At 39.0% G+C, this 22134-nt stretch overlaps 1 protein-coding gene across 5 annotated transcripts in view; it reads left to right on the top strand.

Moving 5' to 3' along the window:
* The window catches only part of SIL1 (SIL1 nucleotide exchange factor), a 264597-nt gene that overhangs the window by 181150 nt on the left and 61313 nt on the right, over positions 1-22134 (top strand). For all 5 annotated transcript variants that reach the window (XM_021005078.2, XM_021005077.2, XM_021005076.2 and 2 more), the window contains 3 exons: positions 2701-2794; positions 6211-6402; positions 19855-19976. In XM_021005078.2, coding sequence (XP_020860737.1) covers positions 2701-2794; positions 6211-6402; positions 19855-19976 — 408 coding nt within the window. The remainder of the gene's footprint in view (positions 1-2700; positions 2795-6210; positions 6403-19854; positions 19977-22134) is intronic.

Here is a 22134-nt window from a genome sequence, read left to right as displayed (position 1 = left end):
TCATAAAGTCACTAGCTTCCATTGCTCCTTCTAATTTTTAAGGAAGTCTTTTCTTCGGTGAGCTTTTGGACTTCCTTTTCCATTTGGCCAGTTCTGCTTTTGTAAGCACTCTTCTCCTGATTGGCTTTTTGGACCTCTTTTGCCATTTGGGTTAGTCTATTTTTTAAGGTATTATTTTCTTCGGTATTTTTTTGGGTCTGCTTTATCAAGCTATTAATTTGTTTTTCATGATTTTCTTCATTACTCTCATTTCTCTTCCCAGTTTTCCCTCTACTTCTCTTACTTGCTTTTCAAAATCCTTTTTGAGCTGTTCCATGGTCTGGAACTGATTCATATTTTTCTTGGAGGCTTTGCATGTAGGAGCTTTGACTTTATTGTCTTCTTCTGCTTGCATGTTTTGATCTTCTTTGTCACCAAGGTAAAATTCTATGGTCTGACTTTTTTGTGTGCTGTTTGCTTATGATCCCAGCTAATTACTTGGCTATTAAACTTTTTTAAGGTAGGTTTGCTTCCAATGTGGAGAATGTATTGTCCCAGGCTTCTGGGGTTTTGTGCAGCTGTTTTCAGAGATACTTCTAGGGACCTGTAAATTTTCAGTTCTTCCAAGGTGGTATGATTAAGGGCAAAGTGTTTACTCCTTCCTGGCCTGTACCCTGGTCTGTGAGTGACCACAAGCACTCTTTTCTGCCTTGGAGCTGTGAGGGGTATTTCCTCTCTACCACCACCACCAGGTGCACCACACCAGTGCTCCTGTTCACTCCAGGACTGTGCCCAGATCCAAGCAGGGGCAAATCAAGATAATCCTGCCTTAGTGCCAGCAAAGAGATCCCTGCAGTCCCCCTCTGATCAGCTGCTTGATCCCCCCTCTGTCTGTGAACCTAGAGCTCTGGAAGCAGCTGCCACCCTGGGGCTGTGCCAGAACTGGGGCTGGACCAAGCTCTTCTCTCTCACTGAGGTCTGACAGACCTTTCCTACTGACCTTCTAAGTTGTCTTTGGCGTTTGTGGATTGAGAAGTCTGGAAACCACCATAGCTCTCCTTGATTCAGTCCTCTGTACCTGCTCTAGGATTGCTGAGGCCCAGTCTTTGCCTGCAGGACCCATGTTGAACTGCACTCTTCTCCCAGCCTGGTGCAGTAGACCTTTCCTGCCGACCTTTGAGGTTGTCTTGGGCTGAAATTTGTTTCACTCTGTTTTGTGTGTTCTGCTGCTCTAGAATTTTGTTAAGAGCCATTTTTTACAGGTATTTGGAGGGGTTTGGGGGGAGAGCTCAAGCAAGTTACTGCTTTTTCTCATTTCTTGTAGTACAGTAATATTCTGTTACATGTGTGTACCACAGCTTGTTTAACCATTTCCCAATTGACAGGCATCTGCTTTGTCTCCCATTCTTAGCTCTTACAGAAAGTGCTGCTATTAATATTTTGGTGCATATGAAGATTGCTTGGGGTATAGTCCAGTAATAGCTATTGTTTCTTGAATGACTCCATCTCACTTTTGTGATCTCCTTCCCCACAAATGAAGGCCATGGGTATCCCTAAGATTTCATATCACTGGGGAGAGCCAGAGTCAGGACTTGGTCTGTTGCTTCTGTCCTAGAGGAATGTAAATTGTATAGATCACCATCTTGACCCATTGCCCTCTGGGTAGTCTTACCGTAGGTTCTTGGAAGCATTTCCTTGGAGAAATAGAACTTAGGAATGTCTGGAAGTAATAGCAGGAAGCGGTTTAAGACTATATCCATCTGTGTCTAATGTAATTTTTCACCTGTTTCCATCCTTTCTTCTTTCCTTATTAAATATACTCTTCCTTATGTCTCCTTTTCTATGACCCCATCCCACTTATTTCATGGCAGGGTTCATGAGTGAAAGTGATGGGGTTCTGGTAGCTTGTGAAGGAATTAAAGAACCTTCTAAACTAAATTTCTAGCTAGTAGAATGTACTAGAAATACATTTGACGTAATTGATTTGTATACATAGGCTCACCCATTAGAATATAAGCCGCTTAAGAAAAAAAAAAAGAAGGATCTGACTTAATATGTATCAATGAACGTTATCTTCTTATAAAATAATGAAGAGTGTCAAGAAAAAAGTATATTTGAAAAAATTCCTCCGGGTTAAACCTGGAATCAGATTTGCTTTCCTTTTATTCCCAGAACTCTGGTAATCAAGATCCAGTCTTGTGCACATGAATGCTTGTCACGTTTTCAGTCAGCTCTTTATTTTTTGGGAGTAGGCCTTTTAGCAATTGAGAATATGTGCTTCACAAATAAAAAGGGAAACAAAAAGTCATAAAACCATTTGGAAGTTGATATCAGGGTCATTGTTAGACAGTTTAACATTTGCCACATATGCACTTGCCATTAAGGGGTTACTAGTCTGTGCTATTCGTAAACAATAACTATGGACTGATTTATGTAGTACTTAATGCCAACATAAGGGGGTACACATAACTCCCTTTGTGCAGTTAGCTATTTTGTACTCATTGACTATGGCTGATCATCTCTAATGCAATAGCATGTAATGTGAAGTGTACACTGGGTGTCTCCCAGACAGAACTGGTCTCTTGGCTCTTCCCCTCCTCCTTGCCTTTGAACCCTTGGGTATGATGTGTAGCAAATGAAGCCTGGCACAGCTCCCCAGTGGGCCTCCTTTGCACAGGGAAATGGCCCCTTCTGACTAAGTTTGGAATTGTATTTTATTAGGTTGGACCTCAACACACATGGTTTCACAACTCAGGAACTCAAGATTGCTCTTGAAAAATTCAAGGAGGGAGCAGGTGGTGCAAAGGAAGATAAGGTACGTATTTTTCCCACACATTCCATTGTTGCTCATTCTGATTTTGTTTTGGAAACAGGGTTCTCATGATTCTCCCCAAGCCTTTGTAATCTCCATGGGTTGCAACTACCACCGCTGCTCCCACCCCTATCGCTAACAAGAGCAACAACAGTAAGAAATGAGTCAGTGTGTTCTTGAGGCAGTTGGCCTCAGGACACACTGGCATTGTGGATAAGTCACTTAACCTGTCAGTATCCTGGACAGTTCTCTAAGGTGGACTTCTTATTGAGAGCCTGTGAATTCCACCTGGTAGCAGTAACCTCAGCAGGCCGGTTGTGCAGCTGCTAAAGGAAACAGGCTGTCAGTACTGAGAAAGGCTGCATAAGATCCTGAGAACCTGCAGGTTGATCCCAAACCAAAGGCCTGAGCTTGATCTTGCTCTTCAGACTCTCTTCCGCCTCCATACTTTCACTCCCTCGCAGTTGAGAAGATGAATGAATTATACCTGAATTAGGCCTGTCATATAAATCAAGAACTTGGCCGTCTGTTGCATCCTTTCCGGTATCCAAATATCTTCTTCCTTGGGAATGATTTCTCCCTTGCCTACTTCATATATTCCACTCATGGCTGGGAGGTTTTAGTATTTATCAAGAAGTTCACATTTTTTTTTAAAGTCTTAAACATTTCTGTTGCTGTTTTCCCAATTGAAGATGACCTCCTTAAAAATAAGATCTACTCCTCTTGGTTTCTTTTCAACATTTTACTTCATCTGACCAGGTATTTCTAGGGTTTGTGCTGAGCCAGGTCTCATTTCTCTTTTTCTTAATCATTGAACATCAGAATTTGTCTGCTTTGGCTCTGAGAGTGAGAAAACAGTAATCTCTATTGGGGATAGGTTATGCTGCCTATTCCCAGGATTCTTATGGCATCAGGATTTGAACTCCAATCTTTTATTTTCACTTTCTCAAAACTGGTTCATAGAACCATAAAACTTTATATCTTAGAGAACAGTATGTTACTTTACAGAAAATGAGGTACAGAAGGGGAAAGAGAGAGCATTTATTAAGTACTTGTTATGTGCTATCCCCTGTGCTAAGTACTTTGCAGATATTATCTCTCTTGATCTCACAACCCTGGGAAGTAGCTACTATTATTATCTCCATTTGACAGATGAATCTGAGGCAGACAGAACTTAAATTACTTGTCCAGTGTCGCACAACTCGTAAGTACAGGAGGCTGGATTTGAACTCCGTTCTTCTTGACTCCAGACCCAATGCATACTCTAATCTGCTGTGCTATCTAGCTGACTCAGAAAGAGAAAGTGGTTTACCCAAAGTCACATAGCTAATTAACTAAATGGGTTGAGTGGGTTATAGAACCGTGTCCTTATCCCAGTGTAAAGAGTTTTTGGAGCATACATGGTCAAATACAAGTTTGTATTTGCCATTAACTGTGATTATGTTAACATCTTGCCAAAAAAAGGAGGTTACTTCTCAATATGATTTTGAGAAAAGTCATGAGCTTAATTTCGTTCTGTAGAATTTTAACATGCTAAAATAATTATCCTTCCTTCCAAAGATTCTCACTTCCCAGGAGGATTCTGGATTGTTAATATTAAGTCTTACCTTTTATACTCTTAATATCTTTGTCTCTGTTATTTGGTTGGCTTTATGTTTTGGGAGTATTTTATCGTTGTTAGCTGTTTTTTCCCCCCAAGGGAGTTGATTGCTGTCATGAGGACCTTAGTTTTTAAAGCTAAGCAATTGCAGCTCATGGCTTGGCATATGACCCAGGAGAGGTGTCCAGTTCCCTATCCAACCTGTCCACCTGTGACTCAGCATTGTTATTGACAATCCTTAAGACTGGATGCTATGACAGTATCTCCCTTTTTGGGCTCGGAGAAGAAAAAATGTGGAACTCTGCAGAGTCTTTTTTTTTTTTCCTGCAAAGAGCATGGTCTTTTTTTCATTTGGGCTCTTTCATTCCCTTTGGATGCTGCTCCCAGAAGGTGCTTGTAGTAGGTGGGAGAAAAGCTCATAGGTAATAGATGAGCATTTTGTAGCTGATTGCTTCTCGTCATCCTGATTTTCTAAATATCTAAGGCTTTTAATTTGTCTTGGATCATAGACACCCTGTTATTTGAGACAAAACCTCCTGTGTCCTTTCAGAATTTGTGAATGCTATGTTCTGCAATTGGAATGAAAAATAGGGACTATCAGAAGTTTGAAATATTCAATTAAAGGCCTTTCCCCACATAACAGCATAGCTTGATCTCGGAAACATTTTGTGTGCATATATGGGGAGAGGTGAGTGTAGATTATTAGGGATTTGGGTACAGTACATGCAGTAAGTTAACCATTTCAAACAGTCCTACAAATTGTACACCTGTGACAGTAATGACAGTGATTTATTTTTCATCCGTAAATTGTTCCCACTCTTGACAGCTCTCTCTGCCCACAGTTTTTTTCTTTCCCAGGCTCCCCTAAAAACTTCTTGTGTCAGGTAGGTACACAGCTATGGAGCAGAGACTGAAGTTCAGACTTGCTGACCATTGGCATCCCAGATGTCTCAGGAAGAGCCCAGTGTGCTAATCCCAGGTCTGATGAACCATTTACACTTGGAAATCATATGCTGGCAACTGCAGGAATGGGAAGGTTCCATTCTCTGCCCAAGAAGACTTGCATAAGGACATCGTTGCTGCTTTTTGAGCCTACAAATTAGAGGCCCTTTTTGGAAGTTCTTCCAAATATATTATAAGTGTCTAAGTATATGAGGTTGGTTCCCGGGGTCCTCTTGTCTGGACATAGTGGAAAGATTTAGAGTTTTAGAAAGTGTAGAATCAGGCAGGTCCTGAACTTCGTGGGCATCATGGGTTGTTTTGAAGGAAAACTTGACAAGATAATTTATACCTTTTAAAAAATGTCACATCTGTTTCCAAATATATCCTCCTTCCCCCTATCAAGAGAACCATCCCTTGTAAGAGATTGAAAAAGAAGGCAGAAAAAAAGCAGTTTGGTAAATTTAACCAACACAGTGATTGTAGCAGACAGTATATGTAGTATTCCATGCCCGTTGTCCCCCATCCTGCAATGAAGGGAGAAGGGCACATTTTCTTAACTCTTCTCCAGGGCCAAGTCTGGTCATTTTACTTACACAGCATTAACTTTTTACTTTTATCTAAGCAATTACTTTCTTAACTGCGAGTAGTAAAGGTTCAGGAGCTCTCAGATACATACCCTTAGATTCCCATTGTCTGTTACGGTTTTACCCCCTTCCCTACCTGCCCTCTGCCATCTTCCCTCCCAGCCTTTCTTTCCTCATGCTCTCACGTACTTTCTTGTTCCCTCTCTCACACCAACATGCAGGACCCCAAGGGGACTGATGAGTTTGAACTAATTCTCCTTCAGCTTGTCTCTGTCCTTATTTTTTTTCCCTAGGCCCGACAGGAAGAGGTCAGGCGACGTTTCCGCCCTATTGAGGATCTGAAGAAGGACTTTGAAGCCTTGAATGTAGTCATTGAGAGTGACCTCCAGATTATGGTTCGACTGATCAGCCAGTTCAATAGCTCCAGCACCACCCTGGAAGAGAAGATAATGGCTCTCTACGATTTGGAATATTATGTCCATCAGGTGAAGAAGCAAAATGTATTGAATGGTAACCTCTGAAGGAGACTCCACAGTCTTTCCTGAAAAGGCCTGTGTCATTACTACTGTCCAAATATGTAGCACGTTTTTAGTCAGAAAGGTCAGAGACAAGTGTGGCCTCCTTGTTACTCAGGCTGTCATGGGGTATGCGAAGAGCTGGCCAAGAAGAAGTCACACTTAGGATATGTGATCCCAATCAAAGATTTGTTTGAACATGTATAACCTGAATCAAAATGCTTGCTGTCTCAGAGAGGAGAGAAGGGAGGTAGAGCGTTTAGAATTCAACATTTTTTTAAAAGTTATTTTTACATGTAATTAGAAAAAAATATTTAAAAAAAAAAAGAAAAGATTGGCTTGAAATAATGAAGTAGAATTTGGAGGCGTTTTCCACTGTTCTTTAACCTCCTTCCCTAAAACCGGTCCATCGCCAAAGCTTAATGTTCTCTCTCTTTGAAATATCTGGCACATCAGTGCTATTCTCTCCCCTTAAATGCCACTACCCTAGTTCATGTCCTTATCACCTGTTTAATTGGTCTTCAAATCTCTCCTTTTTCCAGTCTGTCCTTTACAACACCCACCTTCCATCTCCACCATTGAATACTCCGTGTAGAAAAAAAAATTGTCACCCTGACTGACAATGCAACTGTCTGACAACTCCTGTGATATTGTGTGCATGCAGTCTCCCACATCTCTAGGAAGAGAAGAGAGTGTGTTTCATTATCTGTTCTTTTGGAGACTGGATTAGTCATTGCACTTAATCAGAGTTTGGTGGGCTTTTAGTGTTTATAGGCATTGGATATATATAGCCCAGAGATATATCCCAAGCCCAAAATGTTCAAAAGAGAACTCATTCTTCTTCCAAACTTTACTGTAGTTTTCCCTTCCACATCATGGGGTGTTAGGGGCGCAGTGCCACCACAATCTGGAAAGTCCTCATAAAACTCTTCAGCCCTCCCTTTGTACCAAAGAAGAAGTCTGAATTATTATGGTATTAAAAGATAAAATATGATAATATTGTACAATACTGTGCATATATTTTATGCATTTCTGAGTTTCTAAACTTTTTCTGTGTCGTCTGTGGTTTCCACAAAACTCCAAAAAAATTCCCATTTAATTTCTTATGTCCACCCATAATATATCAGAACCTCAATGGGGAAAGTAATGATGTGGAAGGGATAACTGTATCTCTATTGAAGGCACCATGCTTGTTCCAGTTGCCCAGATTTCTAATCTTGTTTTCCTTCATTCCTCATTCTTCCTTGCTTCACATGTCTATTTCTCTCCATTTCTACATTAACACTTGCATTTGGCCTCTTTCTGCTCGCACTGTTGACACTTTGATTCAAACCAGCTCCTGCCTTGATTATTACAATAGCCTTCTCATTGGTGTCCTGCTGCAGGGCTCTTTCTGAGTCGTGCTATTCTCCCTACAGCTACCAAAGGGATTTTCCTTAAGCACAAGTATGATGATTTTACTCCCCTCCTCAGTAAGTTTAAGTGGGTATAAACTTTGTTTACCTTTTAAAATCCTTCAGAACCTTTCCACAACCTGACTTTATGGCTTCGTTGTATGTTATTTCCACTCCACACTGGGTATCCAGCCAAACTCTGTTTCTCTCTCTCCCTCTTCTCTCTCTAACTCCCAGCTTTTTGTCTGTGCATAGGCTGTTCTCCAAACCTGTAATATACTTTGTTCTCACTTCTTCCTCATAGAATCCTTCTTTCCCTTCAAGGCATAGCCCAAGTACTACTTTCTGCACCATTTCCCCTCAACCTTGTATTCTACTACTTTGTATTCATTTATATTTATTTGCTGTATATTTAGTCTGAATACACACATATTACTTGTCTTTCCTTCTAGAATGGAAACTCCCCATAAGTTGGGATTGCATTTTGTATCCCTAGCACCTATAATAGTCCCTTGCATATAGTAGACATTTAATAAGTATTTATTAATTGTATGCAATTCTGCTTTGCCATGTTTCTCTGAATTCCTTGTTCATTTGATATAATAATGACCATTTTCCCAAAGAAGGCTAAACAGAAGTTGAAGGGAAACTATAACAGGCCTGTGCAACATGTGGCCCGTGGGCCTCTTGTGGCCTACTAAAGGATTTTGGGTGGACCGCAGAAAATGTAGAGGATATAAAAGGAAGTAAAGATGTAACTAGTGCTTTGTCCGTGCTCACTTAACCCGCCTTCTATTAGTCACTATTGTGCCTGTCATGTAACTTGGCGGGGTGGGTTGCCACTGTGCACTCTCACCTGTTTGTAATGTGACCTGTGGAAATCAACCATTGTCAGTCTGGCTCTAAAAACCTGTATGTGGCCTGCAGAAGTTTAGCCTATTTTAGTTTTGGCCCCTATCCATTGCCAACCTGTGCAGGCGTACCCTATGACTCAACCTACTATCAGGGCTAAAAATCTGTGGCCCAAGGGACACTGGGCTGTGTGCTGGGAAAACCTCAAGCCCTTGGTTAAGAAGGATTTCAGAGGATGTTGTATTTCTGCTTGACTTTAACAGGATTAAGCTGGTGTGACAATTATCTTACCTGAATATTATACCACTATTTGTTCAGCTATTCCCAAGTCTGTGGGTACCTTATTTACAATTTTTGGCTACCACAGGAAAAAATACTGCTTCTTAGATTTTGGTATACATGGAACTTCTGTTTCTGTCATTGAATTTATTTGGGCATTTTCCAATTAATGGGATTATTGGTGCAAAAGGTATAAAGAATTTAGAGTGTTTTCTGACATGATTTCAAATAGTTTTCCAGAAAAGTTAGATCAATCCAATTCTTCCTTCAACAGTGTTTTAATGTGCCGATTTCTTACCACATTGACTATTTCTGTCCTTTCTCATGTTTGCCAGTTTGATGAATGTGAAGTGAGAACTTCAAATTTGCCTTTATTTGTTATTACACCTGCTGGAACAGTTAGGTGGTGTAGTGGATAGAGTGCCGGGCTTGGAGTCAAGAAGTCATATCCTCCTGAGTTCAGATCTAGCCTCATAGACTTACTAGCTGTGTGACCCTGGACAAGTCATTTAACACTGCCTCAGTTTCCTCATTTGTCAAATGAGCTGGGAAAGGAAATGGCAAACCACTTGCCAAGAAAACCCCAAATGGGGTCATGAAGTGTCATACGCAACTGAAAAATGACTTAACAACAACAACATCATTGTGATTTGGAGTAGTTTTTTCATTTAGTTGTTTGCACTTCATCTTTTGAAACTTTCTAGTCTGTGACAATCTAAGTATTGTGGAATAGCTCTTCCTCATATTCTTGCAGCACTTTCTGTTCTTTTGTATTAATTTTCAGTTAGCTGCCATTTTGTCTTTTATACTTGCCTTTTTAGGGGGTGAGGGGTAGGAAGCTAAGTAGAGTACTATTTTATCGTATTGTAATTTGCCATCTCAATACATGATCTTATTTAGCTATAAAATTTATATTTCCATTTCTCTCTTAAGAAAAATGTTTTACTGATTCTTTTTGTTTTGTTTCATTTTGTTTTACATTTGTGTCCTTTTCCAATAACCATCTCTCCTCAGAGACCATTTTTTTATAACAAAGCAAGCAAAACTAACATAGCAGTGAAAACTGATGGCACATGGGACAGTCTACCCCTCTATTGGAAAGGAGGGAGGGTGTTTAATCATCATTTTCCTGGAACTAAGTTTAGACACTGTGAATAATCTGAATTTTATTTCTTTTTTTACTGTTTCTTTTGATGTTATTATAATCCTTGTACATACAGTTCTCGTTTCATCCTTCTACATTTTCCACTATTTAATATGAGTCTTTCAATGTTTCTCTGAATTCCTCATTTTCACATTTTTGTGTGTGTAATAATAGTCTATTATGTTTATATACTGTGATTTGATCTGTTGTTTACTAGTTATTTGGAAACTGTCTTGTTTTTGGTTTTTGGCTTTTACCAGGAAGACTGCTATGGATATTTTGGTGTATATGAGACCTTTCTGTCTGTCATTTTACCTCCTTGGAATACAGGCTTAGTAATGGTATTGCCCAGGTCAAAGGTTATACATACTTGTAATTTTAAGCTGGTTGTGAGATTCTCTTTATGTTCACTTATCTTTCTTGAGGCATTTTCATCCCTCTCTAAAATCATTTCTGTTTCTATCTTTAGAATTTGATTCTTGGGAGCTATCTATACTTCTGCTGACTTCTCTTCTAGAAAGATCATTGCTTGATCCCTTTAAAATCTCTCCCTTTAAAATGAGGATACATGTCCGACTGACTGAAACCAAGGTTACCATAATTTCTACTTTGGCATTCATTTTTTCCTTGCCCAGCCTCAGGTCCGGTTAGCAGGAACCTGGTTGTTTCCTTTATCTCTTGAATGATGAAATTATTATCCTTTCCTCTGGCTGTTGTTCTCTCTTTGCTTGTTTCGTATCTCTCTGCCCTTAATTCTTTTTGCTTAATTTTTTTTTAATAAAAGAAGAGTAGAAGCAAGCCACGTGGAATTTACTTTTGCCTCTTCCAGATGTAACTTTGGGAAAAACACAACATTCAGGATTATTGTTATTATTCAGGAGCAGAATAATCCCTGCTCTACCCTCTCTCACAGCATTGGTTTGAGGATAAAAATGAGCCGTGTACAAATGTGAGCAGTTTTGACAGTCTTGAGTTTATTTTAGTCAGCAGTGAATTTGATGACCCTTTCTGAGGTAGACCCTCTCCTGGAGGGTGGTGGTTGTCTCGCTGTTGTTAGTTTAAAACAAAGGTCGCAGCTGCCCTGCAGATAGATGGCCAAGAATTTAAACCTGTTTAGGGAAGGTAATAAGGACCAGATGAGATTACGTCAGTGAACTTCTGCAAACCTTAAAGCACTCTACACATATGTACTACCCCCAACAATACCCGTCTTCCCCAGGATGTCACCCTGTGGACGTAAGCTTTCTTTTATGTCAGGAAAATCAGAAAGAACAGTGAGAGGAAGAATGGGGCCAGTAAGCTTGTGGTGTTTAATCTAAGCATAGGAGATCTAGAAAGAGGATAGATTGACAAGGGTTTCATCATAGTCCCCCATTTTGTTAGTCTTTTAGTACTCTGCTTTGTGTGGGATGGGCTAGGGGGAGTTGAAAGGTCAATGACAGACACAAAGGTACCTGTCGGTTTGACTCTCAGCAGAACTGGTTTCAGAGGAGCTCCTTGCAATCAGACAAATACAGATTCTTTCCAGATCTTGAAGGATTTGGATTCCTTCAAGGTTCCACAGGGAGCCAGGGGCCTTTAACCTGTAATCAGAGTGGAGATGTCCACTAGGCAGTGGACAGTCCGTGACTAGAGCTAGGTAGGTAGTTGGTGAGTCCCATGGATGAATTGGAAGTCTCAGGCAGAATCAGATTGCTGAAAGAGGAAATGCTGGGAGAGGAAAGAGCTGAGGAACAAAATTTAGCTAGTATTCGCATTTACGCTCTAGGGAAAGAAGAGTCAGCCAAAGAGACTGACCACAAGGGAGAGAAACAGGATAATAGGTAACTCATTGTCAGTCACCAAAAGAGGAGAGATTTTCAGACAGTATGGGGAGCGGTTTGGATCTCGTTGTTCAGCTAGCACAGATCAGTTAATTCGATTAAGAAAATACTGCTTTTAGCAGCCCTGCAAACTAGAAAGTCAGTCTTGTCGTTAAGCCTACAGGTGGAAGTTTAACACTGTATTGATGTGTATTTCATTATACTCTGCCCTGGTTAGACCATATGCAGAATACTGTATTCATTCCTGAAAGACCCTGATGAATCAAATCATGTCTAGAGAAGAGTGACCAGAGTGATTAAAAGGCCTGGAAGTTAACACTCTATGATGCTGAAGGAAGGGAGCAGGGGTGTAGTACAGAGATTGCCGCATTTGGAATGAGGAGAGCAGTGTTTGCATCTGCCACTTGTAATCTTCCTGACCTTGGGCAAGCCCATTTTCTCATCTGTTCTGGAAGAGTTCCGGAGGGTAGTGGGGCCCTGGGCTTCTATTCTAGGACATTGCCACCCACACTGTGAAGTTTTGTTAACCAAAAGGAGACATGGTGACCCAGAAAGTCAAACAGCTGCAATTAAACTCAGTTGAAAAGAGCAGCTTGGGCTGATGAAAATGATGATTGTGGATTCAGAATTTTGTTAGTAGATTCTTCAAGGATGGATAAACTCCCTCCATGGCTCATGGTTTCTTGTTTGACTAAAGGCATTAAAAAAAAAACTGTGATAGAGAACCTGAAGTTTGGTTCCTAGTTCATTCTCCTGTCAGATCCTGTGTGACTCTGGGCAAATCACCTAACTTGTTTCAGCCTTAGCTTCCTCATGTGTTTTTATACCTCGGATTAATAAGAGTACCTAGCTCATGTGGCTGGTATGAGGATCAAATGAAATAGCACGTGAAGCATTTTGCAAATCATAAAGCACTCTATAAATCTTACTTATTATTACTGTTGTTGCTTCCGTTTAGATTTTGTCACAAGTCAATTCAATAGGCATTTATTAAACACCTGTTCTGCACCAGGTATGTTGCTAAGCATGATAAAATATACAAATATAGGCAAAAAAGGAGTATGGTCTGTATCCTCAAGGGGCTTACTTACTAATTTATGACACATATAAAGAAGCTGGAAAGCTTGGAGGGAGGAAGGGACAAAGAAAGAAGAAGGTGACAAGGTACAAAAGGCTGAGGAGTGACAAACAGAGTAGGGAAAGAAGTGAGCCATGGATGGCCCCAGGTACTTCCTTAATAATAAGTTTTTATTGATTATTTTCTGTTTATTACATCACCCTAGTTATCCTAAGTTTCCCTCTCTCTTCCCTCTGTCCCCTTCCCAGAGAGCCATCCTATATAACAAATAGTATTTTTTAGAGAGGAAAAAAATCAGTACAGCCGATTAAAAACAATGCAGCTGGGAAATAAGATATACAGGCAGTGGGGTATAGAAATCTATCCTGCCCTGCAGGAAAATAGAAGGGGAAGGGGATAAGAGAAGGGAGGGGGGTGATAGAAGGGAGGGCAGATTAGGGAAGGAGTATTCAGAATGCACTCCTTCTTGAGGTAGGAGGAGGGAAGAGATGGGGAGAAAACTTGGAACTTAAAATCTTGTGGAAGTGAACACTGAAAACTAAAAAGCCTCTGTTCGAAAGACTTGAGCCTGGCCTCAGTTATGCTGAGAAGCAGCCTGTGTTTAGATTGGAGTCAGCTTCCAGTTGTTCTGCATTAGCAGAGAGATACTCAGAATCCTGGATGTTACCTATTCCAACCTGGACCTCAACGTGGATCTGCTTTACAAGTTCCAGACTCTGCTCTGCTTGAAGATCTCCACAGAAGGAGAATGTCTTCATTCCAGTGTAGTCCATTTTACTTGTGGGCACCTCTAATTCTCAGGAGATTCTTCCTGAAATCAAACTTAGATTGACCTCTCTGCAATTTATACCCGTTGTTTCTCCTCCTATCTCTGTGAGACCAGGCAGAAAATAACAAATGTCTTTCAGATACGTGAACAGAGTTATCATATTTTTCCCTTTTCATTCTGTTCTCTTTTCTTTGGACATGCTATGGTTTGGTATGTCAAACCTGGTGGCATTCAGATCTGAGCACGATATTCCTGTATGGTCTGACCAGGGCAGTACTAGACAACTAACCCTTAATTTTGTTTATTCTAGCCTTTAATGCAACCTAAATTCACTTTTTTTTTTTGGTTGCTATTGACTGGACTTGGTCTGCTAAAACCTCAAGATCATCTTCACATGAATTACTGTACAGACATAAAACTTGTCCCACCCTTTACTTGTACATATGATTTTTTTGAACCTAAGTGTAGGGCTTTCCGTTCATTCTCACGTTAAATATTTTCTTGTTAGATTTCGTACATTGTGCATCTAGAACCTTTTGGATCCCTATTTCTGTTATTCCATTTTCTTAGTTCTTTTCCCCAACTTCATGTCACTTGTAGTTTTGATAAACATGCTATCCATACCTTCATAATGATAGCCTACTTGGATGCAGCACCTGAAGCATTTTCCTCAGCATAACAACCCCATGAGGGCTGTTAAAGCAAGTATTGGTAACCACATGTCGTAGTTGAGGAAATTAATGCTAAGTGACTTATCCTGGGCCAGATACTTAGCTCTTTAAAAATGTTCATTTTTTTTCCCAACTAACAAGCATTTTTGCTCTCCCATCTCCCTTTGCACATTGAAAAAAGAAACTCATATGTATGATCAACAGCAATGAATTCCTTTGTTTGCTGTGTATGTCGCATTTTGCATCTTGAGTCCAGTACCTCCTGTCAGGAGTTGGATTGCATTCTTTGGAATTCTACTTGTTCATTGCATTGATCAACATTCTAAAATCTTTATTAATTTAATTTTTCAATTAACAAGCATTTATTTTATTTCCTCCATCCTCTTCGCAAATGGAAATACACACACACACACACACACACACACACACACACACACACACAGCTCTTATAACAAAAATGTGTGTTTAACAAAACAAATTACTGCATAGTCTCATTCTGTAACTTGAATCTGTCACATCTGTCAGGAGGTGAATAGCATACATCCTCATCTGCATTCTGGAATCATGGTTATTAAGTCAGTATTAATAACCATAGTTATGAAGTCAGTATTAATAACCATGGTTATTAAGTCAATTATTATTATTAAATCTATTAAAGTTGTTTATTTTTACAGTATTGTGTTTATTGTATAAATTATTCTCCTGGTTCCTCTCATTTCACTCTGCATTATTTCTGGGTCTTGTCTTCCTAGATTTCTCTGAAATTGTCCCTTTAGTCTTTTCTTATATCATGACAAAATTCCATTATATTCATTTACCATAATTTATCTAGCTAATTATGGAGGGATAGCCCCTTGAGTTTCCAGGTCTTTGCCACTATAGAAAGAACTACTACAAATACTTTTATACATGTTGGTCCTTTTTTCTCTTTTCTTTGATTTCTTTTAGGTATAGGCCTAGTAGTGATATTAATGGGTCTAAGGCCGTGCAATTTAGTGACTTTTTGGACATATTTCCAAATTGCTTCCAGAAGAAATGTACCATTTCACAGCTCCACCAACAGTAAATTAATGTGACTGTTTTCTTACACCCCCTCTAACTTTGTCATTTTAATTTATTGCAATTTTTGCCAATCTGATGGGCGTGAGGTAGAATTTCAGAGTTGTTTCAGTTGTATTTCTCTATTAGTAATTTGGAGGAGTTTTTTTGTCATATGACTGTTTCTTTGGAAATTGCCTGTTTATATCCTTTCATCAGAAAAACTTGCATGAATTTTTTTTTCTAGTTTACTAGCTTAAACAACTAGTAAATGTTTCTCCTGGCTATGAGTCGAAAATATTTTCCACAATCCTCCACTGCCACTCTTAAATCATTGATAAAAGTGTTGAATAGCAAAAGGCTAAGTACAGATCCTGGGACACATCATTAGAAAGCTCCCTCCAAGAGGACATTGATCCAACAATGACTTCTCTTCAATTCTGATTAATTCAAATAATTGAGAATCCACCTTTCTGAATCTGTACTTCTCTAGTCTAATAGTTCTTTCAAAAAATGGAACGAGGTCAGTCTGGCATGACCCATTCTAGGCGAAAAATTACATCAGGTCTTAGCTCAGCTGTCACCTCTGCCAGTTCTTTCTCTGTTCTCTACCCTGTGCTCTATCTAGGTCTGATGATTTGAACTCATTGAATGCAACTAGGATGAATCTACCACCGCCTCACTTTTTTTTAACTTTACCTCCCTGTTAATTCTTTTTTTTTTTTCCCTGCCCATCTCTGGCTGATCTTTCTCCTTGGCAGAGAACAAAAGAAGCCAGGTAAGGTGGCAGTTTGTTTTTATCCTCCATTATGCATTGTTATCGCTCTATCTACCCTGAGCTACAGTTATGCTCATTATTTGATATTTTCTTATAGGTGTGTGGCACTCCTGTTTCCATCTGCTTCTTTAGTCATTTTCAGTCGTGTCTGACTCTTTGTGACCCCATTTGGGTTTTTTTTTTTTGGGACGAGATGCTGGAGTGATTTGCCATTTCCTTTTCTACCTCATTTTATGTATGAGAAAACTGAGACAAACAGGGTTAAGTGACTTTCCCAGGGTCACACAGCTAGTAAGTATCTGAGGCCATATCTGAAATCAGGAAGATGAGTCTTCCTGATTGCAGGCCTGGTACTTTATCCACTGTGCCACCCTTTTTACTTACCTTTGTTTCCTTCTGAGATTTTAAAAAAATCTTAGCTGGTCATTAAATTACTTCTACACTCAGATATCGGTTTTTTCACATAGTTTATCCTTTTCTTCCTCATTGAAATAATTTTTGTTTGTTTCATTAGAATTTAATTTTTGTGTGCTTTCCAGGAACACTAATAGTGTCAGTTAGCTTCATGTTATTGTGTGCATTTCTTTCCTGGAGACAAAATGGTGTCTGCCTTCTTTTTCTTTTCTTTTTTTTAATATACATAAATTTTTATTGGTATTCTATTTTTTACATCATTATAATTATACCCAGTTTCCCTCCCCCTTGAGTTCCCAGAGAGATACCCCTTATAACAAATAGTATTTTTTAAAGACCTTGGCCACTACCCCCCCCCAAAAAAAAGAAAGAAGAGAAAAAAATTAGCACAACTTTTCTATTCATTGGAAAAGTGTGAAAACATATGCAGTAGGTAACACTTATAGATCTACCTCCATGAAGAGGTGGATTGGGGGTGGGGGGTATCCTCTCACATCTGTTCATTTGAGACATGTTTAATCTTTATAATTTTATTATATTTACTTTTTGAAAAATAAGTTTTTATTGATGCATTCTGTTGTGGTTATCCCAAGGATCACTCTCCTTTTCCCTCCCAGAGAGCCATCCCATATAATATAGTATTTTTTAGAGACAAAAAAAAATTCAGCATACCTGATTGATAACGTGGAAAAAGCCCCAAAACATGCACACCTGTGGACTTTTCACCTCCTTGAAAGGTTGGGTTATCTTCCCATATCTCTTCATTCACATCCTGTTTGATCTTTATTATTTTTTATATTCACTTTTTTTCCTTTAATTTATTATGATTTATCAACAATCACTTCCATATACTTTTGAGTTTAAAATTTTTCTCCCCCTTTCTCCTCACCACTCTCCCTAAGACGATGCACAGTCTGATATAGGCTGTACATATACATTCCTATTAAACATATTTTCACATTAGTGATGTTGTAAGTAAGAATTAGAACCATTAGGAAGAACCACCAGAAAGACAAAACACAAGTCAACAGAAGAAAAAAAAATAGTAAATAGTATACTTTGATCTGCATTCAAACTCCATAGTTCTTTCTTTGGATGTGGATAGCATTTTCCATCATGAGACTTTTGGAGATGTCTTAGATCCTTGTATTGAGGGAAAGGGTTAAGTTTATCAATATTAATCATCACACAACGTGGTTGTTATTGTGTACATGTTCTCCTGGTTCTGCTCACTTCACTCAGCATCAGACCATACAGGTCTTTCCAGGTTTTTCTGAAGTCTGCCTGTTCATCATTTCTTATAGCACAATAGTATTCCATTACATTCATATACCACAACTTGTTCAGCCATTCCCTGATTAATGAGCATCCTCTCAATTTCCAATTCTTTGCCACCACAAAAAGAGCTGCTATAAATATTTTTGTACATGTGGGTCATTTTCCCATTTGTATGTTCTTTTTGGGATATAGCCCTAGAGGTGCTATTGCTGGGTCAATGGGTATACACATTTTTATAGCCCTTTGGTCATTGTTCTCCAGAATGGTTGGATCATTCCACAACTCCACCAACAGTGCATTAGTGTTCCAGTTTTCCCACATCTTCTCCAACATTTATCACTTCCCTGTTTTCTCATGTTGGCCACTCTGATAGGTGTGATGTGGTACCTCAGAGTTGTTTTGATTTGCATTTCTCTCATCAATAGTGATTTAGAGCATTTTTTCATATGACTATAGATGGCTTTAATTTCTTCATCTGAGAACTGCCTGTTCATATCCTTTGACCATTTATCAATTGGGGAATGACTAATATTCTTATAAATTTGACTTAATTCTCTGTATTTTAGAAATGAGGCCCTTATCAGAGATACTGTTTGTAAAAATTCTTTCCCAATTTTCTACTTTCCTTCTCATCTTGGTTGCATTGGCTTTGTTTGTGCAAAAACTTTTCAGTTTAAGGTAATCAGAGTTACCCATTTTGCATTTCGTAATGTTCTCTGTCTCCTGTTTGGTCATGAATTCTTCTGTTCTCCATAAATCTATTCCTTGCTCTCCCAGTTTGCTTACAGTATCAGCCTTTATATCTAAATCCTGAACCCATTTTGACTTTGTTTTGGTATATGGTGTGAGATTTTGATCTATGCCTAGTTTCTGCCATACTCTTTTCCAGTTTTCCCAGCAGTTTTTGTCAAAGAGTGGGTTCTTTATATTCACTTTTGATTTTGTGGTGTGTAGTTGTTCCTTCTGTTTATATTGTTGTAGATACTGTATATATTATTTTCTTGACTTTGTTTCCTTCCTGTAGATCTCTCCATGCTTCTCTGGTTACAGTCACTTTTGATTTGTTTTGGGTGTGTGGTTCTTTCCATTTACATTGTTGTATTCCTTATACATTGTTTTTCTGGGTCTGTGTCCTTCACTCTGTATCAGTTCATGTAGGTCTTTCTATGCTTCTCTGTATTTGTCACATACACAAATTCTTACAACACATTCCATTGCATTCATATGTCATAATTTGTTTAGCTATTGACCATTCAGTGGACATGTGCTTTGTTTCCAATTCTTGTGCTGCTATAAATATTTTGGTGTATGGAGACTTTCTTATCAGTGAATTCCTTGGAGTATAAACCTATTGATGGAATCTCAGAGGATATGAATATTTTGTCCTTTACTGGATTCTGCCAAGCTCTTACATTTTTTTTTACTCCAGTAGGGTCCTTTCCCAGCCTGAGTTATTTATTTTAGAGTTAGTGCTGCCTTTTACATTATATGCTGTCTAGTGCCCCAGAAGAGCCAGGCAGAGGCAGGAAGCATGGTGACATGTTGTTGTTTTTTTCCTGGCATTGTGTAGTTCTTGTGTTAATAGCATATGTGTGAGGAATTCATTCATATGAGGAATAAAGTTTAAACCCTAATCATACTGTTGAAATTCCTTAGAATTTATTTGTCATTGGGTAGTAAATAGCTTTCATTTCGAATCAATTCCCCACAGGTACAGAGTATTACTTGTGTGGTGTTACATAAATATTCTTTTCTGGTAAATCCAAAGGTCATTGTTTGCATTTCCTTTTATTTACATGTCCCCTATTTTTAACTTTTGGCCATATAGAAGAAAATGGGTGTGAGAAGGATTGTTCTCGTTTGAGTGGTTGAGATTCCCTATTAAACACTGTCTTCATTTGCAGATGGATAATGCCCAGGACCTGCTCTCCTTTGGAGGTCTTCAGGTGGTGATCAGTGGGCTCAACAGTACTGAGAACTTGGTGAAGGAGTATTCTGCTTTTGTGTTGGGTGCTGCTTTCTCCAGGTAAGCCAGGGGTTCTGCCATTTAGATGGTCAGGATGAAAATCACACCTTTGAAATGCCTGTCAAACTGGGAGATGGAGAGATCTGTGGGAAGGTCCTCTAGTCCTCTTATTGGCACATTTCAGACTACAGTTTTGGGTATTCCTGTGGGAAAGGTAATGAAGAACTGTTCCTTCCTTTGTTACATAATCGTGCAGAATATCGATTCCCTCTCTTCCTTTAAGATGTGGGTCAAAAAGAGAAAAAGACGGGTCAAGCACCATCTTCTGCAGGAAGTATTTCCTGATTCCCTCACTGCTAGTGTCTGTCTCCCGAATGACCTTATATTTAACTACCTTGTATAGATTCACATTTATTAACTTTGTATTGATGTACCCTAGAAGCAGCACAGTGGATAGACCATTGGGTCTTGAGTTAGGAAGATCTGATTTCTAATCCAGCCTCATATACTTAATTAGCTGTATGATCTTGGGCAGGTCACTTAACCTTTGTCTGCCTTAGTTTCCTTGATTGTAAAGTGGGGATACCTATTTCCTAGGGTTGTTGTGACTATCAAATAAGATAATATTTGCAAAGCACTTAACACAGTGTCTGACACAGAGTAGGCACTTAATAAATCCTCCCTTCCTCCTTCTCTCTTTTCTTCCCTCTTTCCTAGCCTTCCTCCCTTTTATATTCTTGTCTTCATTAAAAGATGAACTTCTGGCAAGTAGGCATTTTTAATTTTTTCTACTTGTATCCGCAGCATCTAATATGTACCTTGTACATAGTAGGCACTTAATGGGAAGTTTTCCCTGACATCAAACCTAAATTTGCCTTTGTAATTTTCACCCATTAGATTTGATTATACCCTCTACGGATAAACAACAATGTAATAATCCCTTCCTGGACACTGGACAGTTCTTCAGGTCCCCTCTTGTACTTTCAGAACTGCATGAGAGCTTTGAGTATCTTGTGACCGGAATATGGCACAGAGGGATTTATTCCTTTATTCATGTAGCCCAATATTGCATTGACTTATTGGCCTGCTACATCACATAGCTGATGCACATTGAGTTTTCAGTTCTCTTTAGCCTCCAGATCTTTTTCAGAACAACTTCCCTTTTTAATGTAAATAGTATTTTATTTTTTTCCAATTGCATGTAAAGATAGTTTTCAGCATTCACTTTTTATAAGATTTTGAGTTCCAAATTTTTCTCCCTTTCTCCCTCCCACCCCCCCAGATGGCAAGCAATGTGATATAGGTTATACATGTGCAATAGTATTAAATATATTTCTACCTTAGTCATTTTGTGAAAGAAGAAAGAAGAAAAGAGACAAAAAAACAACAACAAAGAAAGTGAAAATAGGATGCTTTCATCTGCATTCAGACTCCCATCAGTTCTTTGGACGTGGATAGCATTTTGCATCATGAGTCTTTTGGAATTGTCTTGGATCATTGTATTGCTGAGAAGAGTTAAGTCTGTCATAGGTGTTCAGTGTACAGTGTTGTTGTCACTGTGTACAATGTTCTCCTGCTTCTGCTCACTTCACTCTGTATCAGTTCATGTAAGTCTTTCCAGGTTTTTCTGAAATCTGCCTGTTCATCATTTCTTATAACACAGCAGTGTTCCATTCTATTCCTATACCACAGCTTGTTTAGCCATTCCCCATTGGATGGGCATTTCCTCAATTTCCAGTTCTTTGCCACCACAAAAAAAGCTGCTATAAATATTTTTGTACATGTAGTCATTTTTCCTTTTTTATGATCTCTTTGGGATACAGACCTAGAAGTGGCATTGCTGGATCAAAGGGATGCACAGTTTTATAGCCTTTTGGGCATACTTTCAAATTGCTTTCCAGAATGGCTGGATCATTTCACAACTCCACCAACAATGCATTAGTGTTCCAATTTTCCCCCATCTTCTCCAACATTTATCATTTTCCTGTTTTGTCATATTAACCAATCTGATAGGTGTGATGTGGTACTTCAGAGTAGAACAACTGCTCTTTAACTATCATATTAACCTCAAGTGGCTGTGAATTTTTTGACATTTCTTCTGCATCATGACTATTTCCTAGCCCATATCTCAGATAATAGATACTTTATACCACATTTCTAAGGCATAAAGTGAGTAAGGCATTTACAATAGCAGTATGAGGAGTTGAAAGAGGGCATG

This window comes from Phascolarctos cinereus, unplaced genomic scaffold (assembly GCF_003287225.1).
Source record: "Phascolarctos cinereus isolate Bilbo 61053 unplaced genomic scaffold, phaCin_HiC Scaffold_2;HRSCAF=192, whole genome shotgun sequence".
Taxonomy (NCBI): Eukaryota; Metazoa; Chordata; class Mammalia; order Diprotodontia; family Phascolarctidae; genus Phascolarctos; species Phascolarctos cinereus.
This window is presented reverse-complemented; position numbering and strand designations above follow the sequence as displayed.